This window comes from Gambusia affinis, linkage group LG09 (genome assembly GCF_019740435.1).
Source record: "Gambusia affinis linkage group LG09, SWU_Gaff_1.0, whole genome shotgun sequence".
NCBI classification, from domain to species: Eukaryota; Metazoa; Chordata; class Actinopteri; order Cyprinodontiformes; family Poeciliidae; genus Gambusia; species Gambusia affinis.
The window spans coordinates 22,538,165-22,561,376 of record NC_057876.1 but is presented as its reverse complement, the minus strand read 5'-3'; the positions used below and the strand labels follow the sequence as shown (position 1 = coordinate 22,561,376).

The window sequence follows — 23,212 nt, the reverse complement described above, 5'->3', positions numbered from 1 at the left end:
GAGGGTTGCTGGTTCCTATCTCCAGCTACGTTTTGGGTGAGAGGCGGGTTCACCCTGGACAGGTTGCCAGTCTGTCGCAGGGCAACACAGAGACATACAAGACACACAACCATTCACACACACACTCACACCTAGGGAGAATTTAGAGAGCCCAATTAACTTGACAGTCATGTTTTTGGACTGTGGGAGGAATCCGGAGAACCCGGAGAGAACCCACCATGCACAGGGAGAACATGCAAACTCCATGCAGAAAGACCCCCGGCCGGGAATCGAACCCAGGACCTTCTTGCTGCAAGGCAACAGCTCTACCAACTGCGCCACTGTGCAGCCCCACATGACTTGTGTGATGTGAAAAATGTGTTTCCATTGATATTTTGTGAAATATCCTAAAAAGTACTTCATGCAAGTGCAAATATCGAATAAACAATATTTTTTAGAGACCTGGCTTTATGCAGTTATTTTGAACCCAAACCAACTGGTTGTCCACTTCATGTATTCTTATTTTTAAGAACACACAACATGCCATGTCTAGGTAGAAGGACAGGACAGAAAGTGAGGGGAAAAGCTGCCAAAACAATCTTCCTCCCAACAACTCGTCTCAGAAAATGCAGGACACGACAACCATTAGATGATTAACACAAAGGAAAACACGAAGTGACAGAACATAAAGGCGGTGCCAACAAGCGGAGGACAAAAAAAATGAAAACACACTCAAGGCAAGTGCATCAAAGGTTTGAAAAACTACAAACTTTTTGACACTGCTGCCTTTGCAGCCAAGCTGGCAGTGAGGACGTCTGTGACAGTTGTCACAGTGACATGATGAGGCTGACACTCAGCAGAGATGAGGCCAAGAGGCATCAAACACCAAACAGGACAGCAACGTTCCCCAGAGCGAGAAGCAGCTCTAACCAAACGAACCACAGGAGATACACCGACTTGTTTGGATGACAGAGTTCTTGGGTTAATTAGTTTTTTGGAGAGGTAACAAACATCCGCCATGTTAATTCTGGAACAGGAAAAGGATGACTGATTTTGTTTTTACACGCTGCAATCAAAATAAAGGTCATAATTCTGTTCTTTGGCTTTACCTAATGGAGAAATTTTTGGCAGGTTTACCACAGCTTATCTAAGTGATCAGTCCAACAATACAGGCAGAGGATACGTTTACCACATGCTAATATTGTTATTTTTTACTCTTTATGTAGAAATCAACAGTCATTCAATCTCATTTTTGTTTATATTTTAATGCAGCATCTTCTAAACCCATTAAAACCCCTTTAATTCTTCACATTTATTTATGCAGCAACCTCAAACTTTAATATTCTTTATTGGGACTGATTGGAAATACTGCAAAATTATGAGGTGGAACTAAAATATTACATCATTTTCATTTTTTTAACACTTTTCAGTGTGGCGTGAAAGTCTAACAAAATAGGCAATGCTAAAAAAATACTAAGAGTGTTTATTTAAAGTCTATTACCATGAAGAGGACACAAACATGAGAAAGCATGTGTTCCCGATGAGAACAAAGCTCCATGCTTAGCAAAAAACCTAAAATTATTATTCACCCTGAAAACAATACCTACAGTAAAACACGGTAGTGGCAGCATACTGCTGTGGGAATCTTTTTCATAGGAAGATAAACGGAGCAAAATAGTTAGAGGGTCAACTTCCAACAACTCTAGATATACAACCAATGCTATAATGGAACAGTTTAGGTCAGAGCACATTAATGTGCTAGAGTGGCCCAGTCAAAGTCCAAACCTAAATCAAACTGGAAATCTGTTGCACAGACACTCTCCATTAAGTCTGACTAAAATATTTTTATGAAAGAAATAGGCAAATGGTCCAGTCTCAACATGTCAAGAGCTGGTAGAGATGAAAACCAAAATATTTATGATTGTAGACTAGATAAAGGTTCATGCCACACTTTTGAGATTTTTAGGGGTAAAAAAATAAAGAAAAATTAAATATTCTTCTTATTTCACTTTTATTAATCCGTCACATAAACTCAGAGTTTAATATTTTGAAGCTAGTGGCTGTGACTTTGGTATTTTTTTAGATTGTACCAAAATGTTTGTCTGCATCTCCTTTCAGATTTAAATTTTTATTTGTTTTTTTAATCCATATGTATAACAGAATCCAGACAATTTAAATTCCACCTGGCTGTTTAACATTTTCTGGAACCTACGAAATTTTAGATCTCAGATGCAAGGTATGCAAAGCTGCTGGGATTTGGCTTGTATTTGCTCGGTTATTTATTTATGCAGCTGAAGGGTCACAGTGAGGTATGTACGGTAATATATTAGTGAAGAACAAGCTGTGCTTCTTATTTAAAGATTAGATTTTAATTTTGTCTCAGTGTTGAATAGATCATAGTGAGTGTCGACCTGCTCACACTGCTGCCATGTCGTGACATTTTTTGGATTAAAAACCAAATATTCTGAATATAATGAACTCAATGTTCACACGATCTCCATACTAATTAACTCCCCTTTTATTTTGCTTTAATATTGCATGTCTGTTTGAACACATGAACTAGAGTGTATGGTGCTGCAGCATAAATGTGCAGTGTAGATTTCTGTTGTTAGCTGCTTCTGCGGTCCTTCTAATTGAAATGCTGATTCAACAACAGAGCAGCTCTGGCTGAAGTTTAAAGGAGGTGAAACAGGAGCTGCACGTCTTTTCTTGTCAGTACAGATTAACTTCAGACATGATGGCGCAGAAATCTACAGAGATGGCGGAGGTGCTCAGAAAAAAGAAGAACTTGTTTTAACCTGAATGGAGCTGCATTCCCATTACAAATGCGCACAAAGTTTTGTCAATATTCTGCTAAACAAAAAAAAAAAAAAACAAACACACAATTTTGAAATTGGAGTGTTTCCATTACATAAGAAATAGAATTAAAATTGCATGTGAATAAGCTTGCTCATGCAATAAGTCATTAAAAATCATATGTGGTGTTTTGGGAAAATTCTGCAGAAGAGCTGTGGATTCAACATGTTGGAACGACAACTTTTTATGAACTGTGTGATGCTGAAAGCTCTGGTGGAGCCAGTTTTTGTTTTTATTTTTCAATAAAAACAAAAACAAACCATAATCCCTCTGCTACTTCCTGTCATCTTCTTTGTTGCTTTTGCCAGTAGTAACATCCGGATGTTGATCACGTGACTCCAGTGATGTGAAAGTCTCTAGATATGGTAGAAAAATCACCTAATCCTAGCGCAATTTTTTTTTCCAAAACTGCTGTATGTCCCTTAAGCGAATTTATTTCAATTTCAGTTTGTTTAATTTTAGCGTTAATGGAAATGCAACTTCTGTGTTTTCATGTTTTAAGATTCATTGTTTGTTAATGTAGTTGAAGTGAAAGAACAACTTAGGTAAATCAGGTGAGACTTTTAGTTTAAACAAAATGATTAGCATAGTTTCTGCTTATTTATTTTCTGATCCATGTGTCAGTTTCTGATTGGTGTGTGCAGACGCACTCAGTCATCTGGATGCTCCATGTTTCTGTAACAAGTTTATTACCCTCCCTGTCCACAGAGCACACAGCTCTATACAACCTGTCAATTAAAATTATTTCCAAGGAGAGATTTTAATCCCTGGAAGACATCTTGGGACTCCTGCAGCTGTCCCACCAGTGGGTCTCATCACCATATGTGAAAGCTTTTTGTTTGCAAGAATAACTGACATTTTGCAGAAGTTTTCCATCATCATGATGGATTGCTCTGTGAAAGAGCCCAGCATACAAATGCACATATGGTCAGCGTGAATATCATTTCATGAGAATAACTAGCGTACTTCCTACAGGTGTTTGGATAAATCTGGAGTACCAGATGGTTTCTTACAACGATTCTCCTGAGAAGTCATGGTTAGCCTTTCATCCAACAAACCATCTGTAGATTGTTATTTAAACAGATTTCTAGCAATGAAATCAACAAAACACAATAAAGAAGGCAGTAAAAACGTAAACAAAAGGTTCAATATAGAAATAAATGTGGGAACATTCCTTCGGACAAGCCTCAGATGGACCAAGAGGAGAAAACTACAACTATTGGCGTAGTTTTTTTTTTTTTTTTAAAGAAAAAGATTAATAATGGTAATTTGTTTTTAGCTCAGTTTAGTTGGACAACATGACAACAGTTAAAAAGAAACACGCACAAAGAAATTCCAAAATTACAAATGAAACTATTATATAATTAAATGTGTCTAAAGTATGTGTTAAAATATAATACTTGTAAAGAAAACACAAATCTGATCCTAATGTTACAGGCAGCGACAGAAAAGGGGAAGAAGCTAACTGTCATTGGTTGCTATAGTAACCACCAACCGTTAGCGTAACATAACCTATGTTGTTGCTTGGCAGCAGCTACATCACTTACCATTCCAGGCACCATGATGGACACTGGAAGACTGAAATTGTTTTTCTACGTTGTTTTTGATAGTTTATTTATGGCTTCTACTTGTTAGTCAAGCTAATTTATCTGTGAACGTTACACATCTGGTTTGGGTCTCATAGACGACACAAAAGTTGGAAATAGCCAGCTTAGAAACCGACCCATACCACCTCCCTCCTGATGTGTTGATCAAATTAGTGACTTTGTCTGAATTCACATCACATGATTTATGTCACTATGTCATAAACAGCGTCTCCCTTAAAACGCATCAATACTAAAAACGTACAAAGGAGATGCTAACCAGTTTTTTTAATACATGCTAGGCTACATGACTCTGGGCCAGTTTCCATGGTTGCTAATAGAGATACGTACCTTCTGCAAAGAGCAATATTTTAAATCTTTTTAATAATATTTATTTATAAAATATCTGAACATAAATATTCTTATCCTGTAAAACGCTACAAATCCGCGGTTACACCGTGGACTGTCAGTCATTATGATTGACGGCTGCCATACCATCGCGGCCGCCATCTTTCCTCATTATAAGTTCTAAATAAAAATTACAAGTTTGGTTTGCATCCTTGTCTGTTTGTGTAGCCGACCGCGCAAAACTCTATATCCATTTTTACTGCGAAATCCACAAAATAAAAGCGATATTAGACCACTGGTTGTTGACAGGCTTTAAAGGAGCACATTGGTTGTTTTAACGTCCATCATGGCGGCGTGGGCGGAGCTCTGGCGAGCGTGACGTCACGGACAATGGGCCAAAACCAATAAATGTCAGGAGAATTAACTTTTTGACTAAAATGTTTGAAGTCACACTCAGCTTTTTATTGTGCTTCTAAGAAATCAAACTTTCTTGTCGTCATTTGACCCTTACAGGGGGCACCATGTGGCTCCGTGGCAGAGCACACACTCCGCATATGGAGGTTGTTGTCCTTGACGCAGCTGTCCTAAATTCAGTCCTCGACCCTGGACTATTTACTGCATGTCTTTCCTCTTGTCTCTACCCTTTTTCCTGTCATTCTACAAATACATACAGGCAACAAACCCTTTAAAAGAAAAGAAAAATTTGCCAACAGCGATTTTTCCTGTATATTTGGAAATTTATTTTAACTTCTCTAACAGCGGAAACAGTCAAGCTCTTTATTTTATCATGTTCTGGGTGGAAAGTGGAGTAAATGTTTATTAGAGACTTTAATCAGAGTTCCCACATGCAGCAGCTGCTCACAGCCAGGTGGTGTGAAATCTATTCTAAACAGCCTTTTAAATGTCTAAAGTATTCAGCTATAAAACATGCAGCTGAACAAAAACAATAAACCACAAAAGAGTGTACACACAACTGAGCACAGAAACAGGCAGAAACTCACACGAATCCATCAGGAAGCCTGAGATTCTGCAGGATATTCTAACAAGCAGTAATCCATCGCAAACTATGATCTTTGTATCTGTGGTGAATTTATCTATTGGCCAGACAAACAAACTGATCCATAAGGTGTTTGTCTTTGAGTTTGTCAGGCTCAAAGAGATTTAAAGGCCGGCTCATTGAGTCACAGAGCAATTATCTGACAGGCGGAGCTGTCATTTTTGTCAACAACACTTAAAGGCTTTCCCTAAAGACTGACAGAAAATAACAAAACATTGAAACTGCTGCTGATCTCATCCATTCAACACTGATAAAGCTTAGCAAACACACTGCAGCCAAAGGAACAACACATATCCTTGTTTTGTTTAGCGTTAATAAAAATCTTGTTTACCTTGGAATCAGTGGGATGCATAACAAAAATATGACTGTAACTCAGTTTCTCCAGGTCACAGTTTGGGATAAAAACAGAAATTTACCTGCATCCTTAGTAAAACTATGCAAAGAACATTAAGTAAATTCATGTTTCCTTGCAGCAGCAAATAAAACAGCTTTTTCTTTTGATAGCATGTATTCAGTGTGGACAAATTAAATGTTGAGCAGTAATTGTTTTTAACAAAATCACTATTAGTGTCTCTGCTGTTAATACTTTGTATAGCTCATTTTTGAAAACCAAATTATTTTTTTCCATTTGGTGCAGGATGCTTTAATATTGAACTTTTTTGCAAGTGAACTATTATTTGTAAACATAAGGAAGACGATCGCTGCTTTTATTGGACATTTGAAAAACCTTATAGAAACAAGTTCATGTTAAACCTTAAACACATAACCATTCATTTATGTTAAAAGACAAATGAAAACAGTTCAACATTACATGATTTATCTGCTTTTTGACTCTTTACCTGAAAAGATATTTAATCAATTTTTACAGGATTTGTGCTAAATCCTGTAAATTTATGCATCCTTAAAAAGTTTGTTTTTATGTGTCGTGTGTATGGGGTAGTTGTGTATTAATAATGAAAAGCAATTAAATATAGGTGATTTTACAATTAAAAATAATTGGAAAATGCTTTTTACTGCCGTTATTTTGATTGACATGTTTTATTTGTATTGTTTGTATTTTTTGTTGTTGCGACTCTTGTTTTGAAAGGTTGAATTGGTGGGGTCCGGCATGTTGCTGGGAAACCGGAGAAAAGGAGGGCGCTGTATGGGGGCGTAGCTTTCACGAGTGGCTGTAGAGGGTCATTTAAGTTAGGAATTTATTTGATTATTTCATTTCTGCCTCGAAGGGAAGGGTCAGCCAGCGAGGTATGTTTGTATGTATTTGTGTGATTTTGTGTCGTTGTTGTCGTTATTGACACCGTCTCATTTACATTTGTTTTGTATTTTAGTTCGACGGTGGTGTTATGTCAGTGGAACAAAATGAAATTGTAAGAAGAACAAGTTCAAAAAATCGACATTAAAGCTGACTATACACCAGCAGTTTAACAAACTTTTTATCGCCGTTAAGAACAAGAAGAGGTGGAAGTGACAATGCTAATTTCTAAAGGGATTTTTAGTTCTTCTGATCTTTACACACAGTAACATTTACCTAATATCTCTCTAACAGAGCCAAGTTGATCATTGATATCACTGTCAACTGAAGGCAGAAAAAACGTTTCAGCCATTTATCTAGTAGTGACTGAAACTGGACATTAAAGGAGCTAATCGATATCTTTGATATCTGCGCAAGCTGCCAGAAACGTGTTTCTGTATCTCTAAACTCAAAGCACACTTTGTGGTTGTCGATAACAAACCTGTTAAAAAAATGAAAGCCCAGATATTTTGTTCAATTCTGAAACAGGCTGAGTTAACTGTCACATGAAAGAAAAGTTAACAGAAGTTCCCAAAAAGCAGTCTGACCTTTTTCTCAGACAGAAAATATCACATAAATTTGTGATCAATCTTTTTCCATATTCCTCCTACACGCATCCAAATGCAAGAATCTAAAAAAGGTCACTTCTTGTCACCTCTGTCACACATTTTTCCCACTTTGAGCTTTTAATTCATTCATACCCTGTGAATGAATTAAAAAGGTATTACTGTGCACTTTACCTGGTGGAACTCTCTCTGGTGCTGGACGGCCCCAACGTCGCCTCCTATGGGCAGCTGCTCCGATAGCTCCTCGTCCTTGGCTGTCAGCCATTCTATGATCTCCTGCAGAGAGAGCTGCAGCTTCCCGCTGTTGTCGGAGAAAGCTTCGAGCCGTGCCCTGCCAACACACGTAAGCACAGGGAATGGATTTCGCAAACGTTTTCCAAAGTACCAGCCAGGAGATGACATGAAGCCATTTCCTCTCACCACCCAGAACGGCAGCATAGAGCGAACTTCACAGATAGTCAAACTAGTTACCATCATTTGTTTCACAATAAAGATTCATTATGAGTTTTAGAAAGTGTCCCTCATCTTGTTAAAGAACTGTCCTGTTGAGATTTTAAAATTCTAATTCAAACATACTTTTTTGATCCCAAGGGGAAATTAAATAACATTGTAGATCGTGTTATTGTAGACGGTGATGGCTGTTGGCAGGAAAGATCTCCTGTAGCAGTCTGTGTTACAGTGAATCTGAAGAAGTCTCTGACAGTTTTCCTGAGAGTCTCACGAAAAGGATGGTCAGGGTTGTTTATAATTTCTTTAATTTTATGAAGAATTACTCTTTGTATTATCATTTCCAGAGGATCCACAGTCGTCCCCAGAACAGAATCAGAACAGAACCAGAACAGAACCAGTCTTCTTTATCAGGCTGTTGAGCCTTTTTAGGTCCCTGGCTCTCATGCTGCTGCCCCAACAGATGACAGACAAAGAGACTAAACTCTCAACAACAGACTTATAGAAAATTTGCAGCATCTCAGTGCAAACCTTGAAGGATCTTAGCCTCTTCCAGTTTCCTCTGTCTCTTCTTATAGACGCTTCACTGTTTCATCTCCAGTCCAGTCTGTTGTCTAGATGAACACAGAGGTATTTATATTCCTGAACCACCGCCTCTTCTTCTCCCATGATGGAAATAAGAGTTTGATCTTTCACCCTGTTCCTCCTGAAATCAACAATCATCTCCTTTGTGTTGTTTACTTTCAAGATGAGTTGATTGTTTCCACACCATGACACAAAGCCGTCCACCAGATCTCTGTACTCGGCCTCTAGTCCATCTCTGATTATCTCTGACTAATTTTACATCTCAGGTCATATGGGCATGATTCTCATTAATATGTAAGTTTTTATTTTAATATTTCTTTATCATGTTACCAAAAAATCAGTTTTTCTGAACTGAATGCCTGACTATCTGACACATACTCAACTATGCAAATGTAATCCATTCATTTCAATCTTTTTTATTATTTAGTGCTGAAGGGTCCCGACTGTCGTACGAAGACAAGGCTATTAGCTTGTCATTTGGGATTGAGTCCAGCTTCTTTGCCAGAATAGAAACCACATTTCTGCTTTTGGCTAATCTCATTGTATAGACTTTTTCTCAACAAATCAATAAATGGAAAAGTTCAACAAACGAGTAAAGCTCTAAGAAAGGGAAATGTAGATTTACATGATAGGGGAAAATCTCTTGGAGCCATTTTTGATTCAAATGCAAGATGGATGTTCAGACAAAAATTTTGTTTTTTAGGCACATTGACAAAACAAAAAGATTGCTAGCAACCAAAGAGTGAGTGAGTTAGTTGCTTAGTTGACAAGTGAAAAGTGGAGCAGACAAAGTCTTTCATCTGCCTACATTTCCCAGAATGCTGTGCAGTTAAAATTTGACAGATTAAGGAGCTTTACTTCACTTCAGAGTGAAAGTTGAAGTGACATCATTTTGTATCTGTCTTTAAATGTTCCAGTACACTGCTGATTTCAAAATATTGATAAGAAATAAAGTTTAATAAATTTACTGTATTTAACAGCTAACCCAAGCAGTGGGAGGTTTTCCAGAATAAAAATGGAGTTTCTCAGGAAACAAGGTATTCTCAAAGAAATGCCATATTTCTCCTGAAATACTGAACATTTTGTGACATTTTTCCGGATTGCTATCAATGTGAGCAGAGAAAGAAGCAGCACTGGAAATACTGGTTGTTGTTTTTTTCACTTTTGTTTTCCAACATAAGTAAAAGTAAAAAAACATACTGTGATTTGGGTTTTCTGCACTTCCAAACTCTGACTCAGCCACATTTCACTAAATGTGAGCAAGCAGGAACAACAACTACTGTGGGTACATGGTGCAAGTGACGGCAGAAATGAATGTTGTGACAAGGCCTTAAACAGCAACCAGGAAATTTTATTTGCTGATTTTAATTCTCAGTTTGCTTCCTCTGCCTATCTGTCTGCATCCCAACTCATTTATGCAGCTAATTCTGAATCTAGGATTATTTAAATAAATATAATTTAAAAAATCAATTATTCTTTCATGCTGTGAGCATTATCATTCATTTTTATATATTTGAGATGGTTACACAGTGCAACATGTTCTCTCTTTATTTGTCTCATGTGCAGAAACCATAGCAGTGAAGAGCCAGTGATTTCAGCACTCCATATGCTGAGGCGGTGAGAATCGGTAAATATAACATGACAAAGTTCAAAAACCTGTTGGTGAGAAAAAAATAATTATTCTTAACATATTTGTTAGACTTCAGGGAACACTGACAACAAACTGCTTCTTTCTTTCACATTTCAATCTAACTGTGATGCTTGAAACCAACACAGAATATTTAAAAATAGAGCAATATCACTCTGGTTTAGGGCATGAAAAGTACAAGCTGAGTATTGTTGATGTTGTCTGAACCAGGAGGTACTGAGAGAAACTCACATAAAGCCTTGAGTTAAGTCTCAAAAGCTTAATAAGTAACTCAGAATCATCATAAGCATAACAAGTAGGAGGTTTGTACAATTTGGCAACACTGGAGCATCCCACTGGCCCTGTTGTGCTTTGGCTTAATGACGATGTCAACAACTGTCTGTATATGAGACAAAATGTAAAAATACACATTTTAGCACTTTCTAAAACTCCAATATTTTATGGCAGAAGTTTGTTCTTTCACAAGTTATAGTTTGAGCATCTTGGACATTTCTCCAAATGTATTTTTGCTCTTAATAAGATTTTTTCTTATCATAAGCCTTCAAAATTAAAAAAACAAGTTATCTTTTTCAAGAAGAGATAAATAATTAGAGCCTGACTCTCTTTCTGTCGGCATGTAGTGAAGCACAGAGTTGGAGTCAGGAAAGAGTCCCTGCAGGCGCGTACAGTATTTCCTATCATCATAAACTAGTCAGCATTTAATTTCTCTCAACTTCTTTTTGTGTGGGATCTCACATCGCCTCCACAAGGGGACGAGGTTTTATTGTCCCGGGGTTTTTATGTTTAATGTTTTGACCCCTGGTAGGATTTTCCACAGCAATCAGCCTCAGTCGAAGGGTCATTCAATCAATGGATCAGATAAATGTGATCTTTTATTCAAATGTGAATAAAAAAGTGGACACTCAATGAGATGTTGAAGGCAGTATTTTGACCCTGATGAGATGCTGTATCATGTTCCAGAGTCCGTCTGATCTGAGAAATTTCTTGACCTGCAGATAAAAACATGTTGGGAGCCAACATGCTTTCTTAAAAGAACAAAATTTTAAAAAAACCTGCATCAGTGTGGCTTCATAGTTCAGTCAGCACATCTTATGCAGAGTGAAAAGTGAAATCTCTAAGCCACGCCCCTTTGGTTCTGCAGCCTCAGCAGCATGCTCTGTAAACACACAGGTCCAATAGTCTGGGCAAACCGACTGAAAACAGTGAAAAGGAAAAAAAATATTATTATTATATTGAATAATATATATTTATATTTATTATATTAAAATATACAATAATTATAAATGTGTGTTTGTGGCAGATAATCTGAAAGTACTAGAAGTCTCTTGGAGAAATCACTGCTAAAGCAGGACATCAGAGTTGAAAAATATTTCAAAACTAAAAATCTAAGAAGATAAAATACCATGATATACAGTTCTGGAAAAATTTAAAAGACTTTAATTTATCAGTTTCTCTGATTTTACCTTTTATCAGTATATGTTTGAGTAAAATGAACACTGTTCTTTTATTCTATGAACTACTGGCAACATGTCTCTGAAATTCCAAGTAAAAATTTTGTATTTATCCATCCATCCATCCATCCATCCATCCATCCATCCATCCATCTTCTTCCGGGTCGCGGGGGTAGTTTTTATTTATTCATTTTTATTTATTCGCAGAAAAAGAGAAATGCTCAAAATAATGAAAGGTGCCGTACTTTCAGACCTCAAATAAAGCAAAGGAAACAAGTTCATTTAGAAACAGCAACACAAATGTTTTAACTGAGGAAGACTTCAGAAATCAATATTTGGTGGAATAATCAGGAGGTTTTAATGGGGCTCCTTTTTTTCCAATGCTGCATGTATTTGTGGATAATAATATTCTGAATGTTGTGGAAATTAAAGGGTTTCAGACTTGCTGAAGGTTTGCCGGTGGAAACTGCTGACAGAAATCCAGCAGCTGATTGTCCTAAGTGCATACCAGCGCCCAGCAGGGTAAGAAATGTTCGAGGGAAGGGCTGCTCTTGCATAAATGGCACATCTGGCACCAGAGGGATGAGGGCATTGTCAAGGTTTCGCAGCGCTTCAATTACACACACCATGGGCCTGCACTCAGATATCATTACGCCTGTACATCACAATTTGCCGGGACGTCACATCAGAGATAATAAGGCTGAGCGAAGAGAGGAACTCCTACATAAAGCTCTTATTTAGTTGGGTGGCCTGAATTAAAATTCAGATGGCGTCTTAAGTGTAAATAGAGAAACACTTAAAGGATTCAGGCCTAATCTAATCAGGTAGGATCTAATCAAACAATGCCCCCACTGGCCAGACTAATCAGGAGTGAAATTATGCATGACACTCGGATAATCCTAAACAATGAAGAGTCTAAAACATTCACCATTAGCACTTTATCAAAAACAATATCAAATAGTGGAAAAGAATCACTATTTGGATTCTTTTCAAATAGTGGAAAAGAATCCACAAATAGTGGAAAAGAATCACTGTGCCAAATTTGCTTCCAGCTGATTTTGGCACAGATGAGTTCTGATTCACGAAGGATCATGTATAACTTTATTATTGAAGCAACTGGAGAGCTGAGTAGGACTTTGGTACTCTACTGGTTCAAATCCTACATAAAGAACGGGGATCTTTTCTTGTCCTCTCAGGCAGAAGTCACATGTGGGGTACCCCAAGTTTCAGTCCTAGGACCCCTCTTATTCAATATCTATGCTCCCTCTATCTCTATTTATAACAGGAAATAAGATTAGCTACAATAGCTGTGCAGATGATACTGCTGTACATCTGGATGGGAACCCATCCAAGCACTGAACAACCGACCGATAAAAGCCATAAATTTCTCCAGCTCAACAAAAACAAAACTGAAGTTATTATCTTTGGACCTAAAGAGGAACAATCTAGAGTCAACCCACAGCTTCAGTTGCTACAACTAAAAACCAGCAATCAGTCTTGATATCTGGGTGAAGACCTGACCTGGACATTCAGAGCCACATAAAGGCAGTTACAAAGTCAGCCTTCCATCATCTGAAGAACATTTCCAGGATTGGAGGACTAATGTCTCAGTGAGATCTAGAGAAACTCATCCATGTGTTTATCTTTAGTTGCATTGATTACTGCAACAGCGTCTGAACAGGTATGACTAAAAAATCAATCACATCCAGAACACTGCTGCTGGCGTTCTCACTAAAACCAGGAAGCTAGAGGACATTGCATCTACTGCTGTTGTATCAACCATTCAGACGTCTTAGGTCTTCTGGTTCTGCTTTGCATCCCTGGAACCGAACATGGAGAAGCAACATTCAGCTTCTATGCACCACAAACTGGAACAAACTGCAAAACTCTAAATTTCTGTTTAGACTTGCCTTTGATTATTAGTAAATGGAACATTGATCAATATATTTAATGAATATTGATGATTTTGATGAAGGAACTTGACAAAATGTGATGCTTATTGTTCATTTCACAATTGCATGATGATGGTTTTGTGATGCAGCGCTCTCTGAACTGCCTTGTTGCTGAAATGTTCTACAGAAATAAACCTGAACTTGAACTTACTTTGTGTATTTGAGGATGTGATGAACGCTTCAGGACTTAAAGGGGAAAAACGAGGAATCAAGGTGGTTGGAGTAAATTTCAGAAGTCTAAATCCAATCTGTGTGAAACAGACCATGATGTCCTCTCGCCTCTTGTTGCCCCTTCCAACTCAGTTTGCAGTGGTAATTGAATCAGAGCAGAAATGTTTCCCTTTTGCACCAACAAAACAGCCTTTCACTCTGAAACCAGGTGCAGACACACACCGACTTAAGATGATTCTCATTTCATGTCTTTGATGAGTCTAAGCGACGTCATCCATCAGACGATGACCTTGGCAGTTTTGCAGAGCTGCTTCAAATACTAGTGTGGGGATTCACACTGAAAACATGCAGGTGAACGCATGAATTACTGCTGTTTCCACTACACACACACACACACGCACACACACACAGCAGGTGAGACAAATAAAGAAACACTTGCTCTGTAATGGAATTGTCTTAACATGACAGCTGCTGTCAGGAAAACTCCCAGCTCTGCTTGGCTGCAGGTTTGCTGCACTAAACATCCTCTATGATGGGATTCTCTCTCTGCAGAAAAAACCTCCGAAGAGTTTTAACAGCTACTGCATGTGGGCCAGGTTCTGCAGCTGTAGACTGGAAGATGTCAGACTTTTTCTGTCAAAAAAAAAAGAAAAAAAGAAATTGAAAAGGGAAGCTGATCATCATGATTGTCTTTGCAAGATTAATGTTTAAGTTAAAATGTGCTCCAACTGACTAGTTCTCTGATATTACGCAAACAGAAAAATAGGTTTTGCTTTCTTTTGTAGAATTTATTGGAAAAGATGTGTACAAAACTTTAAAATGAGTGCTTGTAAAAGAAAACTAATGAAAAAATTCCCAACAGTGAGCTTTAAAGGCTTATTACTCACCTTACTGTCCTTCTCACCTTGTGTGTGACTGTTTTATCTTGCAGTCCAGCACTGTTTGTTACAGTTCAACCTATTTTTAATCAAATCTCCTGCTGCAGATATGAGCAGGTTTTGACAAATAACTATTTTCAGGTAACCATTAAGCCCCATTTCTAAACCAAGGAAACAGGAAGTCACTAATTAAAAATTAAATGTTTTTAGAAACTTTGACCAACTATGAATTAAAAAAATGCTTCAGTCTATTTTACAGGAGTGTTTTTTGAATGCAGACTGCATGAAGACAATTATTAGCACTGCACATCTGCAGGTAATTTGCATGTTAATCCCATTTGAAGATAAAATGTAACAGACTAAAAAACATTTAACAAGCAATTATTAATCTGATTTTAAAAAATGGGCACATTGCACAGATTTCTTTTTAATCAGTAAAGAAGTGAAACATAGATTTTCATTTCCTATTATGAAGACAGCGACTGCAGCGAGTTCTGACCCTGCAGAGATGGATTACATCAATCTGTTAAATTTTATCTCTGAATATTACCGGAGAATCTGACTCATTAGCAGTGAATCTGTAAAGATTTCTCCCAGTATAAATGAAATGTTTCAAATGTCATTTTGTTTCACGGTTAGAACTTGTTTTAAAAAAAGTATGTGCACTGGATTATGCAAATAAAAACAGAAATCTGTTTTTAAAAAGCTGAACGCTCTCTAAAGTTTTATCTTAGAAAAACACCAATTTAAAAAAAGGTTGTAATTATCTGAGAAAAAACAGAAGGGGGAATTATCTCATCCCAGATTGTGTTTCTGTTTTTGCTGAAAGCCTGTCTGTCTCAGCATGTGTTTGGGTGTGTGTGTGTGCGTGTGCGTGTACGTGTGTGTGCTCGGTGTGAGCAAAAAGCTCGATGACAATGCCAGCATTAATCAATACAAATGGGCTAATGGGGATGAGTGCATGCAGCTCTTCCTGTGTTTGTAACACATAATAGACTCAACATGCTGTCATCTGCAGACATCAGAGATCAGAACAGGATCTTGTTACACCAGCAAATCTCACTGAGTAAAACCTCCAGCTGCAACAGAAAAACTAGATAAACCTCCAAAAGAAAAATAAAGGAAAACTTTCTTAAAGTTCAGGATTTATCTACAAATGGGAGTTATACTTCTGCACTGGTTTGATTTTATTTTACAGTTTTATAAGTCTGTGGTTTCCCACGTGGTCACTGTACATCGACATGATGGGATTTCACTTCCAAACATGTTTTCTTTAATAACTTACATTGTCTTTGCACAGGTGGGATTTGTCTACATGATTGAAGCTGTCACCGAGTTATTATGTCAGGTTGTGAGTTTGGACAACTCCACATGAAAAATGTGAGTTTTTCTCTTCAATCCAATTTCACATCTTCTTCCTGACTTTCTGTTTTTCAGAGAAAAAGCTGCAACATGGTTTCTGTGAGACGTAAACAGCAAATGAAAGTCAAAGCCCAAGTCATGTTTATGATTTATGCTGCTAATAAAAATGTAAAGAGAACCGCGAGCGCTGCAGGAAATCTGGTGCCTCTTTTCATTTGTCAGACTAATTTGAATAAATCTGTCTCTTCTGATATAAATCAGAGGTGTCCAAACTTTTTGCAAATTAAGCAAATAAAGTAGCTCAATGTTTATAGATCCAAAACCTGAAATTGATTTTTTATGGACAGGCAGAAAAAAAAGAGTAGATTTCCTCCAAAAATTCTGAAATTTTGTGATTAATCTCAAAAATGATCAAACAATCTTAGAATTTCTACAAAATTGTCTTTTGAAAAATTTTTGGCATTTGAATTTCAGAAATTTAAAAGCTTGATTGCTTTATTATTTATTTATTTTTAGAAAATTTCTGATCTCAATCAAGAATTCCAGCAAATTTTCATGAAATTTGCATTTTCCTTGCAAATTTCTAGAACTTTTCTGATAAGTTTTTTTTTTTTGTCCAATATAGTAGATTTTTTATGTTGGCTGTATTAAATTAAAGACATCTAGTTTTTTGATTGATTGAATAAATTTATTTCCAGAAATCAGAACAAGATTTGGGTCACTTTGTTTCAAAACGCTCACTATATTTCACCAAGTTTTAGAAAGAACAAAAGTTGATTTGGGTTCAGCAAAGTTGGCTTTTCAGAATAAGTTTCTGCATAAACTTGGTAATAAAAAGACAAATACTTTGTGTTGTACTTTATATTTTCTTGAGTAAGAAAATTATGTTGGTAATATTTTTATGTCGAAATTTGTAGAAATTTTGAATAAGAGCTGGGGGCCGTACAGAATCAGTCAAAGGGCCACAAATGGCCCCCAGGCCGCACTTTGGACACCCCTGACGTAAATGTAGTTTGTATGGGATCAGTGGTGCTAATGGCTGCATTCAAATGAGCCTGGTGGTTTTCACATTTTCTGCAAATTATAAGCTCAAAGTGGTGAGTTTTTCTGGCAAAAATAAAGTACGTTCATGAAAAAGGGCAGAAACTTCTATCTGTCTGCCACATTCCCACTAATGTGTAGGCAGCTGCATACACAACAGAAATAAATCACTTGTATGGATTTATCTGTTTGAAACTTAAAGGGTATTCAGAGTTGAGGCTGAGGGCAGGGTTGTGCTTTATGACTTGGTTTGCAAACAAGTGGAAGAGAGGACAAAAAGTCAAGATATCATCCCACCTCTAACATCTTTCTTTTGTATGCAAGTAATATTTTTTTTTTTGGCAGAAAAGTGGACAGTCAAGGTTGCATTTAAGGCAGCCATGTCTCGCTTTGACTTTCATGATTTGCTATAGACCCAAACACAGAGAGCCAACTCTCGAAATTACAGGATGTTTAATTAAAAAATGTCAAAAAGACTGACAAAAATACAGAGAGAGAAAACGAGGGAGATGAAAGTATAACCTGCATGTTTGTGACTGGAAAATAAGGAGCATGGGGGAAATGATTACTGATTATTGAAAACTACTGGATAAGTATCTGAATTAATTTTACTTAGAGGAGTGGGACAGATATCGTTTTTCTGGGAGGTGAAAAGATCCAAACTGGGCCATTTAAACTGCAGTGAAAAAGCCAGATATAGGTCACATTTTGACAAAACAAACTGATTCAGGTCACATTTGTCTGCTGTGTGAACGCACAAAGTGCAGCAGCGATTCATGTTAAGACAATTCCATTACAGAGCAAGTGTTTCTTTATTTGTCTCACGTGCTGTGTGTGTGTGTGTGTGCGTGTGCGTGTGTGTTTGTATAGAGGAAACAGCAGTAATTCATGCGTTCACCTGCATGTTTTCAGTGTGAATCCCCACACTAGTATCTGAAGCAGCTCTGCAAACCTGCCAAGGTCATCGTCTGATGGATGACGTTGCTTAGACTCATCAAAGACATGAAATGAGAACCTTGTTAAGCCGGTGTGTGTCTGCACCTGGTTTCAGAGTGAAAGGCTGTTTTGTTGGGGCAAAAGGGAAACATTTCTGCACTGATTCAATTACCACTGCAAACTGAGTTGGAAGGGGCAACAAGAGGCGAGAGGACATCATGGTCTGTTTCACACAGATTGGATTTAGGCTTCTGAAATTTACTCCAACCACCTTGGTTCCTCGTTTTTCCCCTCTAAGTCCTGAAGCGTTCATCACATCCTCAAATACACAAAGTAAGTTCAAGCTCAGGTTTATTTCTGTAGAACATTTCAGCAACAACACATTTCAGAGAGCTCTGTATCATGATAACAAATTTTGGTTGATGATAATTGTCCCAGCAGTTGAACGATAAACAATAATATCGTTGCTTTGAGATCATTTTCAAGTAATATCATAATAATGCAAGAACAGACTATCAAAGAACAATAAACTATAAATTCTAATGAACATTTGACACCGGAACTGGAAGACATTTTAAATATCCAAAATAAATAAACAAAACATCAGAAGCAACAAATAAAATGAATTATGAAGTCTCTATAAACAAAATTATCCTTCAAATAAAGGGCTAGTTGAGACTGAGGCACCAAACTGAAGACTTTTATCATTCTGATTTTGGTAGAAAGAGAGAAAAGAGAAAAAGGACAAATCATGCAAATGGAAATTATTGTTTCAATTCATCATATAATACATTGATTTATTGCGACAGGCCAAAATAAAACTCTGATGCTTTATTTTGATCTCATCCATCTTTTTTGAAGAATTATGACCCAGCCACAGAGAAAAAAACCTTGCTGCTGAGTTCACTGCTGTATGCTAACCAGACAATATTATACTTATGAACCCTGATTGGAAGCTTTCAGTTCCTCTAAAGCAGCTTTGGTATCCAAATAGTTCATGATGCTCCCTTTGCATGAATACAGCCACATAAAAACTCCAGATATTTACATTTTCTATGCTTCCTTCATGAAAAAAGATTAATTAGAGAGAAAATCTGCAGCCCAATGCTGGAGCGACTGATCTTCCATTTTCCAAAGAATACACAGATTTCCGCTGCAGCTGCAGAAGTATGAAACAACATCCATGAAAATGAATCACTAGTGGAAGCTGAGGCGAACAATTTTAATCAGAGTTGAAGATAAAAATATGAAAACAACACCTGAGTTTCGTGTTTCTTTTAACTTTGTTCTGAGATGTACATATATATATATATATATATATACATAGATGCATATATTTCTGCTAATCTCGATTACCTCATTTTCTCCAAAGACAAAATTTCAAACAAATACTAAGTTCAAACAAAATTTGAACTCCAATCAGACAGAGAGCGTTTCTGCATCAATGATTAATTAATGTATGGAATCTGTGCAGCGTTTCTGCAGTTTACGGCGCTCGCTGCCTCAGGGTACAGAGAGGCTTTCAGCACAGCTCTGTTTTTCTCCGTTTCTTTTTTTGTCAGCTGCAGAGATGTTGCGAAAGCTGGCAAAGAAAATTAAATCCTGACGGGCCGCGTTGACACAGCACAACGGCGTTTAGTTAGTATTCACATCTTTTTTTCTTTTCGTATCTCAAGGGAAGCCACACTGAGAAATTGTTGAACTAAAATAGATTAATTTATGGTTTTCTGTTCTTATTCAGTTTGCTTTGTTTAGGTCACGGTTTCATGGCTGATCATTTTGAGTGGGAATTTAGAATAAGACAGGAAGGGGTGTTACTAAAATATTAATTTGTTAGTAGAGAAGAGGACATTGCATTGTGTGCACTGCAAAAATACAAAGTCTTACCAAATATTTTTGGTTTAGCTTTAAGGCAAAATATCTTGGCACACTTGAAAAAAGACAAAACTAACTTACAAGTTAACTTTCCAGCAAGATGTAGGAGCTTGTTTTAATTTAAGTCAATAATTCCTTAATATTGAAGAAAAACTACAAGTTTCACTAGCAGATTATTTCATTTATAACACTGGAAAAACATCTTTATAAGTGAAATAATCTGCCAGTGGAATTAGTATTCTTTTTTAATCAATTTTAAGAAATTATTTACTTCAAACAACTCGTGTATTGTGCTGAAAGGTTACTTGTAAATTTGTTTTGTCTTATTTCAAGTGTATGAAAATAATTCCAGTGGAAAAAAAAAAATGCGGATGATAAGATTTTGATAAGATTTTGTGTTTTTGCAGTGCAATAAGAGTCAAGAAGCAAATACAAAATTAAAATTACTTTTGAAAAAAAATCTTAAGTGATCATAAATTTTATTAGTTTTCTTTCAACTTGTCTTTTCATTTTCAGTCGAAGCCTGAATAATTCCCACGGTATGAGCAGTGACCTAGTTTTGCGTCATCACTCGGTTAGCACAGTCAACTCACTTTTTCTCAACAATTTGTCAAACAGATTCTTCACATCTGGTCACTTATAAAAACCTAAAAAAAAAAAACCCTCATGGTGCTTAGAGCCAAAGATCTGAACTTTTACTCAGTCAGTTCATTAAACACAAAGTGATGCTTTTCAACACTTTGCTTACTTTAATTTTGATGATTCTGGCTTACAACTAATGGTAACCCAATTCCTTTTCAAAGAATTTGAATGTTTGATGGGGTAAATTTAAAGAAAAGGAATTTTAATACAGAAAAGTTTTGCCTACTTAGATGTTTGTCGGCATCTGTGCTAAATATTTATTACAGGTTACTTTTGTCTGAAATTTGGTGTTTTTATCTTGATTTTCACAATACTCCACTGACTTTCTGTGGGGCTTAGGATGATGACAGTGTGGAAACCCTCCACTGGACCTCAAGCAGTCTGTGTTTTATCTCTGAATCAGGAGTTAAAACATATGCTTTTCTCGTTATAGCGAGTGCTGTGATGGCTAAATTACAGACTCTGTGATTCTGAATGTGTCTACTTCCACATTTCAATCCAAGCGCATCTTTCCAGGTGGCAGAAGAATAAATTTAGCAAAATTATTCCAGCAGTTAAATCAAATCCTCAAGCTTTCCCTAGTGCAGTCATTAGCAACCAGCTGTAAAGGGACTAAAATTATTCTTCATCCAACATGCTTTGTTTGTCTCTATTAATAAATGTTCAAATGAAATTCAGCGGTGCTGTTTGTCCAGATTTATGCAGACGTGTTGCAGCGTGTGACCTGTGCACATCCCAGATATCCAGTCTAACAAGAAAACAGGCAAACAATCATCCAGTCAAAGCGATAATTTGTGAACTAAATCAAGGTTCTGCATGCGGCGCAGCTGTTGCCTCTGCTGGCAGCAGGAGGTTGAGTAAAAACGTTCACCTTCATCATAAATAAGTCATGCTGTATCATAAAAGTGTAAACATTATGTGCATGTTTGCCAACCTTTCCTGAATTGCTGGCCTCCTTCAATTTCCCGTTTTAAAACCTGCACAGCGGGGGTCACGTTTGATGTCCAACTTCAGGGTAACATCCAACATGCATCTCAATATTAGGTACCAGAGTTTTTCCCCATTCTTACACACAGAACTGGTGTAACTGGGGAGAGTTTGTAGGTCACAGAGGCTGTTTACGCTCTGCAAATGTCTGAGATCAGAGTTTTCGGTTTTTTACTCTAACATATGTTTGCATAATAACAGGAAAACATGCAATTGGATTAGAAATGCAGAACATTGCAATGCTTATATCCATTTTAAATAATCCACATTTTAGAACAAAAAATATAAAATAATTGTGGAGATTTAGGGCAACGAAAGGTTGTCAAAAGGTGGAAAATAATAGGAGTACCCAAAATTTCTTTGGATGACTCTGGGAATATGATATAAAACAATTCATTTTAATTTGATATTAAAATGAAAATAGCCACTGATTTTGTTGATCTTAAAGCAGTTTTTAACTATTTTAACTGTATTCTTAGGGTCATTGTTATTTTGATGCTGCGTTCACACCAAACGCGTTTTGAGTGTCAGGCGCAGATGGTTTACTTTCAAACTCTATGTGGAGTCTGTGAGTCGAGGGCGTGAACCGCGGAGCGTCAACCAGCTTGTGGTTTTGCATTTTCTGACATGATCTCAGAAAAAGAAAAAAAAACTATGGAGGATAAACTAATTGTCGCTGTTTGTTCTCATACTATAATCTACGACCAATCAAGTTATAACTACAGAGACAGGAACAGAACGGACTTTGCTTGGAAGAGGATCAGCGAGGAAGTTGGAATGTCCAATAAGTTATAAATTTTACTATTTGAAAATATTTCCCTGCATTTCAGCTATCCAAATCCGTCCAGGAAAAACATTGAATCATGTTAAATGAGCATTAAATAAACATATTTATTTAGATGAAATATGCAGGAGACGGCGGAAGAGCTTGAAGAACATGTGTGCTAAGAAGTCTCCTCTCAACGCTGCCTAGAGCGATTTTGACGCTTCCAGAGCAAAACGTCTGAATTCAAAGTGCACAAATGTCGAACGAGAAGCGTCGTTTTTAACACACAAAACAAATTTGGAGAGAAGGCACCATTAGAACTTTAACTTCCGAGATCATTTCTTCAGAATGTCTTTATATTGTTTTGCCCTCATATGTCGTCCACTTTTCGAGGGTCAAAGGTCACCAAAATAGCTGATCAACATAATGCTGCCACGCCCACAGTTGGTTGTGTTCTCATGTATTGCAAGTTTTCAATTCAATCCAGTTAGCAAATAGAGAAATTTGGAAATTTTAAAAACTTATTGAATTAACTGTATGATTTTTAGATAATGATTTAATTTAATTAAGAAGCTGAAAAAGTAGCTTCTTCCCAAGAGATAAACCCGAATCATATTAATACATTTTAAGAGCAATATTTCTATTATCTTGAACATAACATTCCGGTTGTTTCTATTTGTTTTTACTATACTTTATATACTTATTTATTTATTTTTCACTGCCTTCAAGAGCTGCTATTTTTGAAATTAGTCGTAATTTCTTGTACAATAAAAATAAAATAATTTGATTCT

General features: G+C 36.8%; 1 protein-coding gene across 4 annotated transcripts in view; it reads right to left on the bottom strand.

The window, feature by feature from the left end:
- Positions 1–23,212, bottom strand: part of drp2 (dystrophin related protein 2) — a 168,792-nt gene that overhangs the window by 81,805 nt on the left and 63,775 nt on the right. For all 4 annotated transcript variants that reach the window (XM_044127912.1, XM_044127914.1, XM_044127915.1 and 1 more), the window contains one exon: positions 7,855–8,011. In XM_044127912.1, coding sequence (XP_043983847.1) covers positions 7,855–8,011 — 157 coding nt within the window. The remainder of the gene's footprint in view (positions 1–7,854; positions 8,012–23,212) is intronic.